This window comes from Melospiza melodia, chromosome 6 (assembly GCF_035770615.1).
Source record: "Melospiza melodia melodia isolate bMelMel2 chromosome 6, bMelMel2.pri, whole genome shotgun sequence".
Classification (NCBI taxonomy): domain Eukaryota; kingdom Metazoa; phylum Chordata; class Aves; order Passeriformes; family Passerellidae; genus Melospiza; species Melospiza melodia.
Genome location: NC_086199.1, coordinates 72,049,079 through 72,067,529, shown reverse-complemented (window position 1 = coordinate 72,067,529; position 18,451 = coordinate 72,049,079). Strand labels below are relative to the sequence as shown.

Here is an 18,451-nt window from a genome sequence, read left to right as displayed (position 1 = left end):
AGATATTGTGACAGACATGGTGGCACTTTCCTTTTGAGGGAACTGGAATATTTGCCCTGGAACTAGGATGGCAGCAGTAAGAAGCAAGTACTACGTAGTTTTCCTTAATATGGTTTGTGAGGCAATCCAAACAGCAACAAACTTGCAGGACTGCTCCAAAAAGCCCTACCTTTCCCTGCTCACAGCCTCGGGAATCCAGCACAGGGAAATTTCAAGGACAGTTAAGTGCTTTTGCTGTGACAAGAATTTTTATTGCAGCCTTGCAAAGATAAGAGCATTTCCATTTCCCTGCTCTCACTTTCTTCATCACTAACATTTTTGGCAACAGCAAGAATCCACACTAACATTCATGTTCTTGAGGACTCAGCTAATACTGTTGGCCCCCTAAGAAACATTGCACAGGCAGTGCCTGGACCTGCCACACCAGTTCTGTGGGACAGTGTGGGACAGAAGCTACCTAACTACTTGCCCTTCCCACAGTACCCAACTTCATTTACAGCTCACTCACACCACTGCAGCACCACATACAGAACAAAACCCCTCCCCAAGATTTTCCATCACTGGTGGGAAGAGCACATGCACACTGCCTACACAGACAGTGCAAGCAAGGAGCCTTCTTTGGCCCATTATAAGAGTCCTACCATCCATTCATTCTTACACTAAAAACCACCCCCAACTTCACCATCAGTTAACTCAAAAGTTTCTTATAGTTAACACAACTGTGTTTCATGCTGCAGTACTGAAGGGTCTGAGTCCAAAGGTAATTAATAATCAAAGAATTTGCATGTAATAGTATTCTAGATGTTAAAAAAAAAAATGTAAAACATAGCACTGAAGGAATGCTTACACAAACTTCATCCCATTTCCTTCCACAAACTGTTCTGAGAGCACTTCTTTCCACCATTGCCCCACTTTGTATCCTCTCTCTGAGAACCAGGCTTGCTCAGCACTTAGACCAGGTAAAAACAAGGACACAGAAGGAGTGAAGCCAGTAGCATCTGGTGGTTTTTGCCACAATCATGTCCTTCACTTTGTGTGTGTGCACATACCACAGTGCCAGCTGAGCTCGTGTCCCCTTCATGGAACCAGCTGTGGGACTTTGAGCAGGAGCATGGCACTGCAAAGGCTCTGAAAGGCAGCACAACGTGTCTCTGCGGGCTTCACCACCTTGAGAGAAGGTTACTGTGTGGTCTTGGGAGAAGAGTGTCCAAACTAGCACAGGGAAGGATTGGTGTACAACACAGCATCTTTCCCATTATCCCTTTTTTTTTTTTTTCTTTTTTAATATAGTCATTATTTAATTCCCAATTCCCATTATTTATAAGGGAGAAAATAGAAAACTGTTACTTTTTAGGAAACAGTGCAAGCTAAGAGAAACAAAATGATTTTCTCTACCATCCAGTCCCATGACAGGCTATAAATATAAAGAAAAGAAGTCTGTTCCCCATGCCCTACAATACACTGGCTTTTCCCTATCGCCAGCTTTTTTCAGAAAAGTCATCCTGTCCTTTGGACAAACCCTCAGTATCATTCTAAATATAGAGCAACATAAAGAATACAGAACAACACACACTTCTCGTGAGACCCCACCTGATGTGCTGCATCCAGGTGTGGAATCCTCAGGGCAGGAAAGACATGGAGCTGTTAGAGCAGGTCCAGAGAAAAACCACAAAAATGACCAGAGGCCTCGAACACCTCTCATGTGAGGACAGGCTGAGAGCTGAGCCTAGAGACAAAAAGGCTACAGGAGACCTTACTGTGGCTTTTCAACACTTAACAGTGACTTACAAGAAAGATGGGGACAAACTTTTTAGTAGAGCCTGTTGTAGTAGGAAATGGGGGAAATGCCTTTAAGCTAAAAGAGAATAGATCCAAATTAGAATTTTTTTTACAAAAAAAAAGTAGTGTGTTGAAGCACTGTAATAGGTTGTCCAAAGGGGTGATAGATGAGCAAACTGATTTAGTTGAAGATGTCTCTGTTCACTGCAGGGTGGGTTGGACTAGATGGCCTCTAAACATCCCTTTCCAACCCTAATTCTATCATTCTATGACTTTCCAAATATGCACCCAGCCGTGTATATTTGAAGATGAGAATGGGAAGGAAGAATAGAGCTACCAGCTCGCCTCTGAACTGAACTCAGTTTTCTGTTCAACTCAAAGCAGGGTTCCCACATCCTAGGGAGATCCTCAGGCTGCTCTTCCTGGGGAAAGGCATCTGCCTCCTCTCATATATTCCCTTTCTCTACAGATTTCCTGTGAACAAATTTGTGAAACATGTCCCAGAATGTTTTATTTCAATTTGATCATTCCCTTGAAAAATTCTCAATTCAATCTAGATATCAAAAACTATCTGCCAGTCTAAACAAGTCAAGGCTTCCTATTGTGGCTTTTGGGGGTCTGGTTGGGGTTGGTTGAGGTTTTCTGGCTTGTGTTGTTTTGTTTTTACAAACAGCAGCAAATTTTTATCAAGGGCCACCAGACTTCAGCTTTGATTTACCCTGAGTGCAGAGAGTGGGTACTGCCTGTCACAGGTCCTGGCACTGGGAGGGCTGCAAGAGAGGGCACAGATTGTGCTCCTTCTGGGACAGGAGGTTCTGTAGCCAGACAGGGATGGAGCAGTGTGCTCCTCCATTGATCTCAGCTGCAAAGTCCTGCCTGTTCCAGCTGCCTGACAGAAAGGAGGAAGCGTGGATGAGCACAGGCTGATCCCAGATAGCATGGGGTACACAAAGAAATTTTTGGGAGACAGGGCTCATATCACGTGGCATCTCTTGAAAGACAGGGAATAAACAGATACATTGGTACCTGGAGGCTTGAAGGAGGCTGCCACATCAGACCTATTGCTGATGCCAGATCCTCAAATCATAACTGTAGGATAAAACATCACATTACATCTCTATCTGTCCCAAGCTGTAGTGGCTGGCTACAGAGCACCAACCCATCCCTTGTAACCTGAAGGTTGGATTAGCACTTGGCACTCAGGACAAGGACCCAGAAGCTCTGTGCACAGGGGAACAGCACTCTGTGTACAGCAAAAGAGCAGCTTGCCTCAAAGGGACCTGGCAAACATCAGCACTGCCCTGACTCATCTTTCAAGAACAAGAGCGGCACAACGTAGAAGTCATACAAGGTCTGAAGCCAAGCACTCCACAAGATTCCCACTGTCCACCTCAAGAGCTACTCCACACCTGGCAAAGATGGCATTAACCAACTCCCCATCCAGCAGCTGAGTTCTCAGACTCAGGGACTCAGCTCCCAACACATTCCCTCCAGCTGTCTGACAGCACCCCAGTGCTGCAGTCTTCAGTATATGCTGCAGCACTTTTGGCAGACTTGACTAAGTGTCCCTCCAGTTTAGTAAGAAGCTTTTCTGCCCAGCTATTTTGAGGTTTTGTCCTATTTTTCTCCCTTTTCTGCTGGGCAACAGGTTAGCTGCAGGTCTGAAGCTTCATTGCTACCTCATTATTTAAGATTCTATCAAATATTATGTCCTCTGCTGGTAGTCAAAGGTAAAGAATTTTAATTAATAAGGCAAGAGACCAAAAGCAACCGCACACACACACTAGGGGACTGGCTGATGAAAACTGCCTGGAAGTCAGTTTAACAGGTTTGACTCCAGTTCTGGTAAAGTCTTAAACCAGGGGAGTTTGCCTACAGCTCCAGGTGATTGCTAGTACTGCTTTGTTTGCTTATTTGTCTTCTCTTCTGCCAAACCAAGCAAGGTTACAGCTGAACTGATCAATACACAACTGCTCAGCTAACAATTCTACTCTTTAGGTGCAGTTTTATTAGAGACATGGATTCAGTGTGGAAGAGTCTCCAGTACTCACTGGAGAGACGAAAAAGGGAGACCAAGAAAAAAAAAAAAGTAAAAATTCCCGTCTGGCTGTCATGGACACTTAGAAATAGCTCACACAAGAAAGACTGCCCCTACTCCAGCAGTCAGGACCTTTTCTGTATGAAGTGCAGTGATGGGGATTGAGAACTGGATGCAGCTGCTACCCAGATTTGAAGAGGGCAATTACCCCAAACTGCATGATTGTTACTTGTGAATGTCATGGGTCAACTGCAAGAGAACAGAAGAGAGGCCATAGCCCCTTAAATAGGCCATAGCCCTCTTAAATCCACCTCTGATAATTTAAATATCAGTTACAATTATTTGGCCTGGGAATAAAGCACTGTTGCAAAGCACATCTCCATTGTTTTGTCCCAAGTACAGACTTCACTCTCTTGCCAGAGACTAATACTGCATCAGCCTTCTTCAGCCCACCCTTCTCCACAGCTATTTCTTTAGCTAAACCCTCCCCTCCTCCCAATCTACATTAATAAAGAGAAGTAGTGAACTAAGTCTTGTTACACCTCAGTACCATGCCCCAGCGCAGATACCTTCCTTTCTCTCCCGTGGGTATTTAACACAGGGAGATTTGAGACACAAAGTATCCCTGCTTCTTTCTGAGAAATCTGCTGCTGCTGGGGAAGGAAAGGCTTGGCTACTTTTTGTCATCTTTTTGAATAGATCTTTTTGACACCCAGTGTCGTTCACTTTTGACACAAAGTTTTGCTCCAGTTTGGTTGTAGTGGCCTTGCTCAAATCATTCTGCAATACAGATTCTAATTATGTTTAACGATCTCACTTAAGGGGATTTTCTTATCTTCATCTCTGAGCCCATCATCACAATTGTGCCAGCTGGAAAATCTCCCCAGATGGCATGTTAAGCACAGTAGCCTCACAGAAGGAAGGTATTAACAACACTCCAGATTCCTGGGAGATGATGAGGGGAAAGAGGTCCAGCTCTTGAAAGGAAACTGTCCTGTTTCAAAGAACACAAAGCAAGCTGCCTCTGATGGGACCAAAGATGCTGAAATCTGCTTTGGAGCATACACAAGAACTTCATTTTATTGTAGGTTTCTACATCTTTACAACACCACAAGATTCTCCTTTACAAAAGATCATAAAAAGAAACCACAGAGCTTCTCCTTCAGAGCTTTTGGTAAGTAAACTTGAAGGAGACAGCACCAGTAGAAATGGATTTACCCACTGGCAACCCAGCAGCTCAATTATTTCAAAATCCCTGTACCAATTCAGGCTGCATTTGGGATACAGCCCAATAGCATTAGTGCTTATGCTAAGCAAAATTAGTGAAAAATTGTACCTTCACAGAGCAGTAGAGCTGTGCTCAAACTGCACATGTACCATGTACTGGCTCTATAAGGAAGTGGATTCCTTCTGTGCAGCCAGAGTTTTCTAAGGCAACTACCATTGTGACACCCAAGCAATGTGATCAATTAGTTAACAAAAACAGGCACTGAAATAATGCAGGAATACTTGTTAACTTACAAATTAGGATTTCACTGTCCATGTCACCACTAATTCTAACCTGGTCAAATTGGTCATCAGTCTTGGAAAGATCCCAGTTCAGAACAGCATTCTGCCTCATTCACCATCAGTCACCTGTTAGATTTGCCTCTCAAAATGTGTTACTGTACCTCACTGACCAAAACTTTCCACTTTAAGTAAGAAAGAATGACCAAGGCAACATCATATCTGCTCAAGTTACACAATGTTTATCCTAAATGTGATTTTTCCATTGTGGGTTATATACAGCTTAAGGTAAAGCGAAATTGTTCTAAACTGATAATTTATTACCTTGTGCAGTAATCTATCTATATGATGATGGGAAATTATGACTAAAACTTTCCAAGAGAAAGTTTTCCATCCACATGTGGATGGACTGGAAACCACTCAGCCTTACAGCCTATCTACTGGAACTGGAAAGAAGTATTTGAGAGCAAACCAACAATCACTTCTGGAAAAGAAAAATCTCCATTCTTTCACCTTCCAGAGGGACTTACCACTGAGCTATGTGAGACAGCTACACATGTGTTGAGCAGGCTCCTAGATGGATTAGAACCAATTCACTCATTTCCTGTTCATCCCCTTCCTCCCTTTGCTGTGATAGAGCCCATTGTCACTGCCAGTCAGTGCAGGACCTGACAGCCAGGAGGGATATGACTCAGAAGGGCTGAGGAGTTCAGTGGCTTCCACTCCATTCTGCAAATCAGCTGAGGATGAGGAATGCAAGAGGGGAAGACACAGTGAAAAGAGACTGTGGCTGGATGCTGCTGCAGTGCAGGACACCACATGAGAAGCTGCTGCACTGACATGCAGCACGTACAGCACAATTGCAATCAAATAAAATTTGACCCAGAACTGTGCAGTTTTCTGATTTGAACACTCATACAATTATTTATTTTGGAATATTACTTGTCCTTTCTCCAAAAAACAAAACAAAACCACTAACAGACTAAAACCCCAAAGTGAAAAAGCTGAAGAAGGAACAAGTCTAACTCTTCAATCAGATCATGCAGCAAAAAGTAGCAGGATAAAAGACTCAGTATCTTCATTTTAACTTTGATCATCCATCTCCTATTGTCCCTCCCTTCCTATCTACAAATAAGGATGATTCATTCTGAAATGGGTCAGAATAAAGGGGCATCCAAATCATGTGTTCAGCAAATGTACTGTGCACACACACAGAGCTAGCCAGGGACCTGTGTCTGTACTGTGTACAGTAATTTCTGAGAGAAAGCCAGAGAAACTCTTTTTTCTATGTCTCAGAGAGACAGGAGCTGCTGTATGTAAAGGTCATTCAAGAGCTGAAAGGAGGAAAGAATAAAAGAATATGCAGGTTGAGACTCATCAACTCAGCACACATGCTATGTATGAAAAACCAGTTTTCCCATCAAGGAACACTAATGTAAAAAATCTCTGAAATCTATCAGAGTGGCTCCAAGCTGATGAGCAGAGCTAGAGGGATGCTTAAGCTGACCAGAGCATGACAGCATAGTGTTTAAAAGGCATTGCACACAAAGTGCTGTGTTCCTGCTCCTCAGAAGAAAAAGCACAGGATACTTCCTCAAGCAGGCAAGAGCCTCACCAGAAGATCAGGTTCCCAACCAGCTATGAGGATCAGCTGAGAGCCAAGAAAAGAAGAACAATGAGAAGTAAAATCAATCAATCAGTCACACCAACCTACAAGGCCTAAAAAAAACTAGTAAACAAAACACCAAAACCAGATAAGCTGACTAAAGCTATCTTAGCAGCTGGTCTAGAATTTAAATTATAGACATTTCACACACCCATTTTTTCCTTTTTAATGTTAGTCATCCTCAGAGGATTTTCTTAGGTTTGTTTCTCTTCTTGTTTCTAGGAAACAGAGCCTCAACTAGCTACTGAAAAAAAAAAAAAAAAAACATAAAAAACTCAAAAGAGAATAAATTGAGAAGAGCAGGGGAAATGCAAAGCAGGGGAATTGAAACAAAAGAAGGCCAGAGCAATGGTCCTACCACAAGAGGTAAAAAAAATGGTACATTTCTGTACTCCCCTCACAAGAACAACTTTGTTACTCACAGCAAAACCCAAACAAAGATCCAATTAAGCAACTTTGGGTTTGTTTCACTCGACAACATAAAAACAGGTGAATGCAGGCAGCAAATGCAAGACTTTTGCAGAGGATACAGTTTTCTCTCTTTATGTTGTCTTATCTCCCAAGACAAGAGCCTTATATCAAAGTGGTAGCCTGGAATATCTGCAGCACTCAGTGCTTTAGTCCTTTACCACTGACATGAAGAAAAGGTCTCCTATAACACAAACATCCCACAAAAAACATACCAGGATCAGCATAGCTCTGTCTCCCACTGCCAGAGAGGGAGCCCCATTAGGGTCAAAGCAGAGAAAGGATAATGTGTGCAAAAGACATTGGGAAAAAAAGGAAAAAATAATGTAACACTCAGCTCTTTGGCACAACAGTTGAGTTGGAATGAGTTTTGTTGCATTGGGAATTGCTTCTTTCATCAGTTTAAGAAACTTCCCGGGAGATTCAGAAACTCCAGGAAAGAGAAAACCGAGAAAAACAATCACATTTTTTAAAAAAACCTATTTTAAGCAAACCAGAGACCCAAATTAAGATTATGCTCAAAGAATGCCAAAGCTCCTTCACATCGTTGCTTGTATACCTGACTTGGATGAAGTCACAGTGCCTGGGGCAACTGTTTTGATCGCAACCAAATCAATCTAGGTATGTTGAAAGTGTTCTTAGGAAAATACAGCGTTGTTACGTAAATTCAGCTTTTAGGGGTGGGACTGGAGGAGCAAAGCATGTCAGCATTGCAAAACCTCCCTACACGAGCAGTGGGATGGGGAAATCACTGGACTGCAAGTGAGGATGACCAAGTTGCATGAACAGGTCATGAAACAACTGTGCATGAGCCATGCCCAGTCTGCTACATCAGACTCAAGTAAATAGTTTGGTGTCCAGTAAATGCACAGTTCTGTCTGAGCAACAGAACCCAGATGGTCATAACCACTGTCACAGGGTCTGGTTGGAGTCCTGTCACCAGTGCTGCCCCTCAGGGTTCAGTACTGGGCCCAGTGTTGTTTAACTTGTTCATCAGTGACTTGGATGAAGGAGCAGATGCCTCCTCAGCAAGTTCACTGATGACACAAAGCTGGGAGGAGTGGCTGATACCCCAGAGGGCTGTGCAGCCCTTGAGAAGGACCTCAACAGGCTGGAGAGATGGGCAGGGAAGAGCTGTCAGAAATCCAACAAAGGCAAGTGCAGGGTCCTGCACCTGGAGGAATAACCCCATAGCACAGGCTGGGGCTGAGCTGCTGGAGAGCAGCTCTGCCAGGAGGAACCTGGGGGTTCAGGTGGACAACAACTGAGCCAGCAGTGCCCTCGTGGCCAGGAAGGCCAGTGGGAACCTGGAGTTCATCAGGAAGAGCACTGCCAGCAGGTCAGAGGTGATCCTGCCCCTCTGCTCAGCCCTGGTGAGGGCATATCTGGAGTGCTGTGTCCAGTTCTGGGCTCCTCAGTACAAGAGAGACATGGAGCTCCTGGAGTGGGTCCAGCAAAGGGCTAGGAAGATAATTGAGAGACTGGAGCATCTCTCTTACCAGGAAAGGCTGAGGAAGCTGGGCCTGCTCAGCCTTGAGAAGAAACAATGGAGAGGGGACCTCATCAATGTCTATCAGTGTCTCAGGGGAGGGTGTCAGAGGATGGAGCCAGGCTCTGCAGTGGTGTCAAGCAACAGGACAAGAGGCAAAGGGAAGAAATTGATGCACAGGAAGTTCCACCTGAATATGAGGAAAAGCTTCTTTACTGTGCAGGTGACAGTTCAGTTCTTCACTAAACAGGTTGCTCAGAGAGGCTGTGGAGTTGCCCTCACTGGAGATATTCAAGAACCATTTGGATGTAATCCTGTGCCATGTGCACTAGGATGACCCTGCTTGAGCAGGGAGGTTGCACAAAATGACCCACTGTGTTCCCTTCCAGCCCTACCTATTCTGGGAGTCTGTTTAATTCAAATAGAAACAAAAATACACAAAATGAAGCCAATGTACCAGAAAGGCCAGGATTCTTCCAAAGCAAGAGACATTCACTGCAAATCACAATGGGGGAAAAAAACCCACAAAAACAACAAACCAAACTAAAAAACACCACTAAAAAACCAACAAGACCCAAACTGAACAAGATTATTAGATTGTTAGCTTGAGACTGTATGACTGCAGCAAATCACAGCAGTATCAGGCCAGCCATGGCACAAAAGCAGCAAGTCATAAAAGCATTTGAACTTTTAGAACACACATCTAGTATATTCCTGCCCAGGCCATGAAATGTTACCACCAACAAGTAAGGACAGGAATTCCCCTGTAAAGCCCTAAGGAACCACATAACCTTTTAATTAGCCAAAAGAAACCCCAGGTGTACTCACATTTGATTAAATCAATGTCAGGCATGCTCATCAAAGGACGTTGCTATTAACAAAGCTAACCTACCTTCAGCTATGCAAGAGCCCAAAATGAGTTCACTGCACTCATTTTCTTCTCTCTTTGCTCATTTCAAGTGTGAGCATATTCAGTATCAGAAAAGATACACAGGAAGAGGCAAAACACACTAGAATATATTTGCCTGGCTCCAAAGAGTTCAAGCATAACAGATGCTGTTGAACAATGATGTGGACCTCAAATTGTCTGCAGATTAACAGACTGTTCACTGACAGAAAAAGAGGCAATAGGAATAAATTAAATCATAAAAAAAATTTTAAACCCTTTCTTTTTATGTTTTTATTTTGTTGGTATTACTATGAGAGTAGTCAAACACTGGAATATGGTGCCCAGAGATGGTGGGATCTCCATCTCTGCAGATATTCAAAAGCTGTCTGACCATAGTCCTGGGCAACCTGCTAGAGGTGACCCTGACTGAGCACCAGGGTTGACTAGATGATCTCAAGAGGCTCCCCCAACCACAACAATGTTGTGATTTGGTGAACTAGGATATCACCAGGACAAGCAAAAATTCCTAGCCAGTTTCACTGACTCCATCTCTCATTTTAGCCCCAAATACAGAATCTTTAAATGCTGCTAGCACACTTATGGTACCCTTGAAAACATCATCTACAACCGATGTGGAAGTTCTTGTCTTCTAATTCCAGCTTTCATGTCTAAAGAGTATGTCCATGCAGTATGACTTGGAGTCATGTCCTTTGTCTTCTCTTTTAGCTTGCTGACAGCAGAAAAAGCTCAAAGGAGAGCCAAACTCATATTGATTCCTGCATTGCAGCAGACCTCTCCAGCCCTCACCCATGTCCCTGTAGATAGCTCTTTTGCTTTCCATCAAAGTCTCCTTCTGGATACCTCTATTTGAACTTAGACTACAATTGACAAGATGTGTTTCGTTCCAAAGAACTCACATATAAGCAGGTTCAGGCTGTTAGCCTGAAATATTTCCTCACATTTGGCTGAGGAACATGGCAAGTCATAAATTGCAGGGCATCTACAAGAAGGCTTCTGTCAATTCATTGAAAGAATCATTTGTTCCATTAGGTTTTTATTGGATTGAGAATCACACTGAGTTATGCCTATGTTCATCACACTACAGAACACAGTGAAAAGTCCACAAAATGCATTTAACTCCCAGCTTAGAGCAAGAGGAATGAGACTAGTTCCATTAAAAAGGATCTCATTAAAATTTGATAATGCAACCCCTCTCCCCTGCCAATTAAACTAACAGTGCTGAGTCTCATCATTCTCTGGTGTTTAAAGAGCAGTAAATAGGCTTCCTATAGAAGATGATTGTGAAAACAACCTGAATCTTTATGTTAATGCATCAGCCATGGTTTACTTTAGCTTTGAGGAATGTGGTTAGTAACTCACCCAGCTGGATAAGCAACGAGGCCAGTTCTGGGGTCGCAGGCCAGTCCTCTGCCTCCCGACACGGTTATGCCCAACACCTTCTCCAAAGTCACCTAGAGCATACAAGAAAGAAAACAGAAAGCACCATGAAATGTGAGTGCAGTTCAAATAGACCCATAACACAGATGCTGATGGTCTGGTTCACACTGGTTCCTAGAAATCCACTGAGAAGCACCAGGTACAAAAGCAACTCCATTCAACTTTCAGTATAGGCACAGGAAAATACTGCTGTGGTACAGAGAAGGCATTATCGACCCACTTATTACTTTTTCTATGTCAGAGCATTGCAAACAGAGCAATGCAAGCAGCAGACAGTACTGGTGAAAAGCTGGGATGCACATTCATTGGCCAGATTCCCATCCTTCCAGTAAGAGCAACATACCACTGTCTCTAGAGCTTGGCTCTTTCCTGAAAACAGTTTCCAGGTTGACACATCCAGTAGCATGTGGTTCAGCCTGGTCTCAGCCTTGTATTCCTAGGAACTGAATAGTCCATTTTTCCTATGGTGCTGGAGGTGGAAATCACAACAAGTGGCTGAGGGTATCCCTTGCCAGAAGTGTGAAATAGAACCCCATAAACATTCACAAGCCTGCTGCATACCAATGACCCTTGCAAGAGACTGTTATCTAAATGTCCTCATACTCCCCTCAGGCAAACATCTCCACTATTTTTAAGAAAAGAAAAGAAATGCAACTGGGAAGAGCTACTTGGAAGATATAAAGGCCTCCGTGGTAAGAAGCTGATAAAAGGAAAAAAAAAAAACCACCACCAAAAGGGGAAGGACGGGAGACAAATGGACACGACACAATGTTTCAGGAGCAGAGAAGGCCAGGGAGATTCAGCAAAAGGCTGCAGTGGGATTACACTGCACAAAACCTGGTTTGTGGCATAAAAGGACTCAACCTCTGAGCACAAAGCAGCTGTCAGCCCTGGGGTTATTTTGACCGACACAAAATTATTCTCTTTCCTTTACATTTGCACAGCTTCATTTTATTTATTATATATTTGATGCATACACTCTTCCCCAGCATTGCTGTCTGTGCCAAACTCAAGGATTTTACTGGGTCGCAGCCTTCTGTTTTTAATTACCATCATCTAAGTCACATTTGGTTAAGGCCTTAGGGGCACGGACACAGCATCAGAAGTTACTATTGTAATAATTACTACTGACTTTAATAGCTGCCCTGAAGACGAACATCTTGCATTTATACCGAGGTGGAGCACAAAAGGCAGGGGCGGGGCAGGTTTCCCACGCCACCCTGACCGCACGCCTTACCAGACCTGAGGAGTTTGGCTGCAGGGTGAGACACAAGGTCTCACTGAGCTCAAGGCTCAGGTTACTAGGTAAGGGGCCAGAAATAACCCCACACAGAGAATCTCCTTGATTCAGCAGGTAAAACAGAGCTGAGGTGCCACCACTTAACATGAGCCATCCATGCCTTCAGTTAGTTCAAATTTGGCCTGCCTTCAAACAGTGACATGGAAAGTGGAAGATCTCATTTTCCAATCTCTGGAGCAACTTGGTCTTTTTTTTCCCCTCTTACTAATAATATACCCCAGGTACTTTAAGACATTATGAGAACCCACCAAATTCTCCCCTTGTCTTGCAAACTGAGAATCTCTGAAAACATGGCTTTTACAAAACTCCACTGGATTTTTGTTAAGAAAGAACGTGCAAATAACAATGTAGTTACAAATCCACTGATAAAGAACGGAACTAGTTTTGTTTCAACTTAATATTGGAATAAGGTTGGGGAGAGGAGTGGGAAAAGCCAGGAGGATATCTACTCATCCAGATTTGTTAACAATACTTCAAAACAAATCTTTTTAAAGCAGCTCAAAAACATGCAGAAAGAACTCATTGATTCTGCTGCTGAGAATCTGGCTAATATCAGCAGTTTCCAAACTAGAAGAGGTTTGAATTCATACAGAAAATGCATTCTTGACAGCAAAGGAGGAAGTGGAAGAGACATGTGCCATCAAGTAGTTCCATCTAGATAAGGCACCAATTACTTGATTCTGTCAGCAAACATCAATTTAGCAATGCTGTGATTACACTGCTCATTGCAGGCTTTAGTTCAGTCTGGCTGTAATTGCCACTATCCTAAAAGGCACTGCTTGACCTTGGCCATGCAGATATTCAGCAGCAATTCAGCAACCTACTTTCACCAACAGGTATGATTTTGCTCTGCAAGGACATTTACTGAGCCTCTCAGTGTGCAGTCTTACACCACAGCGGAGCTGACCTTACTCAGCCCAGTGATATCCCTCTCCAGACAGTCCTGGCATGGCAATTACATGTCCAGAAGGCCAAACCAGCAGAAAACCATGTTCTACTTGTAATTTTCTGTTTGTTTTCTGTTTGCCAGCCTGGGGAAACCCACAGGAAGATCAGACCAAATTCAGGGGGAAAAAACCCTAAAACAAACATACCTTTCCCTGGCAACTGGATCAATCTAGCTGCACATCCAAAGCCCAACCTGACTCCTACAAGTCTTTAAGAAGAAGAGAAACCAAACAGGAACACTACCTGATTTGTCTTGACATCCTCACATCACCAATACCAAAATGTCACCCTTACTCCAGCCTCCTCTCTCACTCTAAAGTCAGTGGAGGTCCCCTGCTGCTTTGCCAAGAGACTTTTTGTGGCAAGGCTAGGATGTGGAAAGTCTACCTTTCTCCTATGGTCAGCACACAGCTTGACAGAAAAGGAGTAGCTCAGTCTTCCAGTCTGATTATTTTAGGGCCAGCAAGTATCTTCTGGCCTCCAACAGACCATCTGTTCCTTTAGAAAAAGACAACTGTCAAGGCCATACCTCTGATATTGACAGAAAAAGTGCTACAGAAATAGATAACTGTCTCTAGACTAAAGATTCACAACTAACTTTCTAAAAAAGGTTTCCCCTCTTTTGTTCCCAGTCTTAACTTCAAAAACTTTCTAGTGTAAAGAACTTGAAAGGCAACTTCAAAAACTTTCTAGTGTAAAGAACTTGAAAGGCAACCCCACAAAGCCTACCCAAAGGCAGCAACTCCACTTGATAATACTTGAGTATTAAAACCAACTTGCATCAGAAAGTACGCATATAAATTTAAAACGTAACCAAATGTGATCTTATGAGACTTGTGAGATCCACTTCCACCAACCTGCCCACAATACACCAGTTTTTTCCCCATGACCATCTTCCTGACTAGGTGACATAGGGGCAAGAGATAGTCACTTCGTCAAAAAATTTGAGAATGAAAAGCATTTCAGAGAGAAAAACAATAGATAACACAGTATGAACTGGAAGCATCTCAATTTGCCAGCTAAAACAAATGAATTCTTAATATGGTTAATTAGGGCAAAACCACATCAACTTTAACTTCCTAATCTGGTATTAAGATTTGTCAGCAAAGGGCAGATCAGTCGATACAGGTCTGCACTATCCACCTCTGAAGTTACCACTTCCTCCTGTGGTAAGGGCAGTCTCCCAGCCCTACACAGCCATAAACACTGCCATTCATACAAGTCTCCCAAGCAGTACTTCAGCACATCCCAGTCTGAAATCCATTATTTTGCACACCTTCCCAAGGCTGATCTGAGCCACAGGACCTGGAGAGTTCCCCTGCAGATTTGAGACACTGCTCACCACCAATAGCTCCTGTGTTTGCCCAGTTTGAATCCTACAGTTGTCAGACATGTCACTGCTTGCTCAGGCCTTCACAGGCAACTAATGGGCCACCTCAACACCCCCATCCAAACCTGGAAACAACTGCATGATTAAACCTGCCATTTGTACCTAAATTAGAGGCAGCAGAGGAGGCTGACAAGCTGCATTTGTTACTTCATCTTGAGGCTTCTATTAATAGCATTTGGCACTTTCAGTCAACATTCTCTGTGCGACTTGCAAGAGCTGTTGAATTGATCCACACACAAAACACTTCTGCAGCTCATTTTGCACTGCCACTTTGCTATCTGAAACCATCCCATCTCTTTCCCTTTAAGGTCAACTTTTACTCAAATGTCGATGCTCAATATACACTCTTAGGCACCAAAACCTGTGCAGCTAACACCTATGTTGCAAAATCTGATATTCAGCCATTTTACAAAAATTTGGTGAGTTGGAACTGCACAAATGTGTATAAAGAAATTTTTGTGTCTAAGCAGATCCCTTACCCTGTTCCTTCCACATCAAATCCCAACACCATCAGATAGGTAGGACCAAACCAGCAGAGTCCTGAATTGCAGGACTCAAGGCACCAACAGGTATTCACAGCAGCTGGGCCTTCCCAGAAAGAGGGGTCCCACTGCAGCCCAATCCCACCTGAAGTCAAAGGGCATATCTGACAGCAGCCCTTGCTTCCACCAGGCACAATCCCACACAGTGCATGGGGCAAGCCCATGCTTGGGGAAAGAAGCCATATCATCTCTGCCTTCCATCTCTGCAGATAATCGTTTCAGAAAGACTGATCTGAACAGCCCCAGCCAGCCTCGTCTGGCTTCTCAGGAAACTCCATGTGTGACCAGCTGCACCCAGGTCTCAGAGTGAGTTTTGTTCTTGCATGAGCTCTTTCTGTTGTTTTGAGGAAGTTATCACAAACAATTGCTTCCATATGCTATAAGGACAACACAGAAATCCTTGAAGGATCAGCCCAACTTAACCCCCACCTGTAAACACTTTCCTCTTTCCCATCATTTGCATTCGTTTGGGACCATCTACACTTGCAAAGCCACAGGGGAGTACAGGAGCACTGTGGCCTGCACATCCAGGCAGGACTCTGTTAGAAAGCAGTAGTAAACACAGCCAGCACAGCAATGACTTCCACCAGAACGGGTGCCAAAGGGGACAGCTCGTCACACTGACAGTCCTGCCTGACTGTCACAGGCACTCACTCTGCCTACAGCTGCACTCTTTCACTACTGAACCCCTGGGTAGGAGCTCCTGTATCTGTGCCTGTTTGCATAACAGCAGATTTCTGAGGTCTGCCTTCATCTTAAAAGAGAGAAAGAGACATTTTCAAGAGAAAGCCATCTTTAGGTTTTAGGCCACCAGGCATCCCTCAAAGAGCTTTGACTGCAGGCTGAATAATAAATAGCCTGCTGCCACTCACACCACCATTCTCCCTGGCCAGCAAAAGACTAAGTTAGGAGTTCAACAGTATTTGAGCTCCTTATCCTCACACTCAAATGCTAAAGAAATTAGAGTTTTCTGACTTGTCTCACTACCTGCCTTTTTATGCTATCTTCATTCTCTTTTGGGCCCAAATTCTCATTGTTCACTACAAGCACAATTTATTTAAGCATGGAAACAAAAAAAGCCAAGTATTTGAAAGGATCTGTGCTACTCTCCAGTGCTCAAAATGACAACCAAGTGGAGAAAACTGATGTTACTGTACAGGGCTGCCCACACACTCCAGCACCTACAGCATTAAGCAGGAGGCTACAGCCTGAGAAAACCATGTCCAGTAAGCAGATATGTCTGTTCCAGACTTCAGGAGATCAGCCACCTTGGATCAGAGACCAATATCTAGCCCTGGTTTCTTTTCCCATTTGCAGCCAAAAGGAGGAAAGTCAGAAAGAATGGTATAAAAAAATGTATGGACAAAGGTTAAGATCAAGGAAAACAAATTTGATTCTTTCTCACATCCTGTCAGTCTTCCAGTCTCAAAATAGATATTCTGCATTTTTAACTTATTTCAGTAGAGTTCTCCACCATGAACTTATCCACTTTGTCTATAAAAGCTTAGCATTCACCACATCTTTTGGCAAGGAACTCCACCCGTCTGGTATATTGCAAGATGAACCATCTGTCATTATTTGTTTTAAACCTTACTTCTAATAGTTTTATTTGACATGCCTCAGTCTTTGTATGGGAATAGACAGTGAACAGTCAGTCCCTATCCACCACCTTTATAGGTGGTTCATGATTTTGTAAGGAGCTATACTATCACCTCAAGTCATGTGTGTTCCAAGTACAAGAGTCTTCTTGAAGTCACTTTATGGCTCTTCTGAAAGCCATTTCCTCTGTCAGCTCTTCTGTGAAGCCCTTCTATGTTCCCTACATTCTTCCTGAGACAAAGGGCAAACACCAAGACCACATGCAGCTTTCCAGGCATGGCCACAGCAAGTGTTTACAGAGCAGGATAATAAAGCCTGTTTTGTTTTCCATTTTTTCCCCTTACTCTCAATCTGCCTTTCTGACATCTAAGATCATTTACAGAGAACAACAAAGAAGTCACCCTGCTCAACAAAGTCACAGGTAAGACCTGCTGCTGCTTTGCATTTGGAAACATATCCCCCATTCTGTCCTGTCTGCTGCCCTACGGAATGGGAAAGCCTATTCTTGAATTAATAGTTTGATTTTAACGTGCCCCCTTCTCTCCATACCGTTGTGAGCATCTATGATCAAGAGCATCCTCAGAGAGAGTTCTTGCAGCACAGCTATTCCAATCCACTCTAGAATGGCTACTTCAGCAAATGTCCACAAGCAGACAATTTCTATTTTAAAAGCCTTCCCATGGGCCTATGTATAACATAGTTAACATTCAAACCCATTTAATTAAGTGGCGGCATCGAGTCAGCATGACAAGACAACATCCATCAGAGTTCATCTACCGTCCACTGCACAATGTGCCTGCCCTCATGCCTCTCCTGCTTGAAAATAGGCATATTAATAATGCATGTGCAAAGGCACGGGCTCCTGAAAAAGCAAAGGACACAGAAATCTCTCAGATACATGACCCATGAGGGCCACTTCGAAAAGCCTTCTCTAGCACTTAATCAGTTGTAACTAAGTAACAATCTTGGAGGGGGGGGAAAGGGGGGGAAGTGGCTACATAATCATCTGGGCTTTTGTCTTAAAAAAAAAAAAAAAAAAAAAAAAAAAAAAAAGAAAAGAAAAGAAAAGAAAAGAAAAAGAAAAAAGAAAAAAAACCCTTTACTGATCAACCTGAGATCCTAGTCTTGAGACCCCAATGTTCTTTGGTCCAATACAGTGACACAGGGAGCTCCAACATCAGGCCTGAGTTTCACAGCAGCACCGTGGTTTGCCCGTCTGTTTCTCTCTACATTCTGCTCCCAGAGTTTTCAGCACCTCTGCATGCACTCCAACGTGTTTTCCATGCTGCTACACAGCAAAGTCACATCAATGCACTCTGGCATCCAATACGTGAAAATGCTGAAAATGTGGCTGTACATTGTCAGCGTCAGCATTTAAG

General features: G+C 43.4%; 1 protein-coding gene across 6 annotated transcripts in view; it reads right to left on the bottom strand.

Moving 5' to 3' along the window:
• The window catches only part of MAPKBP1 (mitogen-activated protein kinase binding protein 1), a 99,535-nt gene that overhangs the window by 59,116 nt on the left and 21,968 nt on the right, over positions 1–18,451 (bottom strand). For all 6 annotated transcript variants that reach the window (XM_063159070.1, XM_063159073.1, XM_063159076.1 and 3 more), the window contains exon 3: positions 11,216–11,307. In XM_063159070.1, coding sequence (XP_063015140.1) covers positions 11,216–11,307 — 92 coding nt within the window. The remainder of the gene's footprint in view (positions 1–11,215; positions 11,308–18,451) is intronic.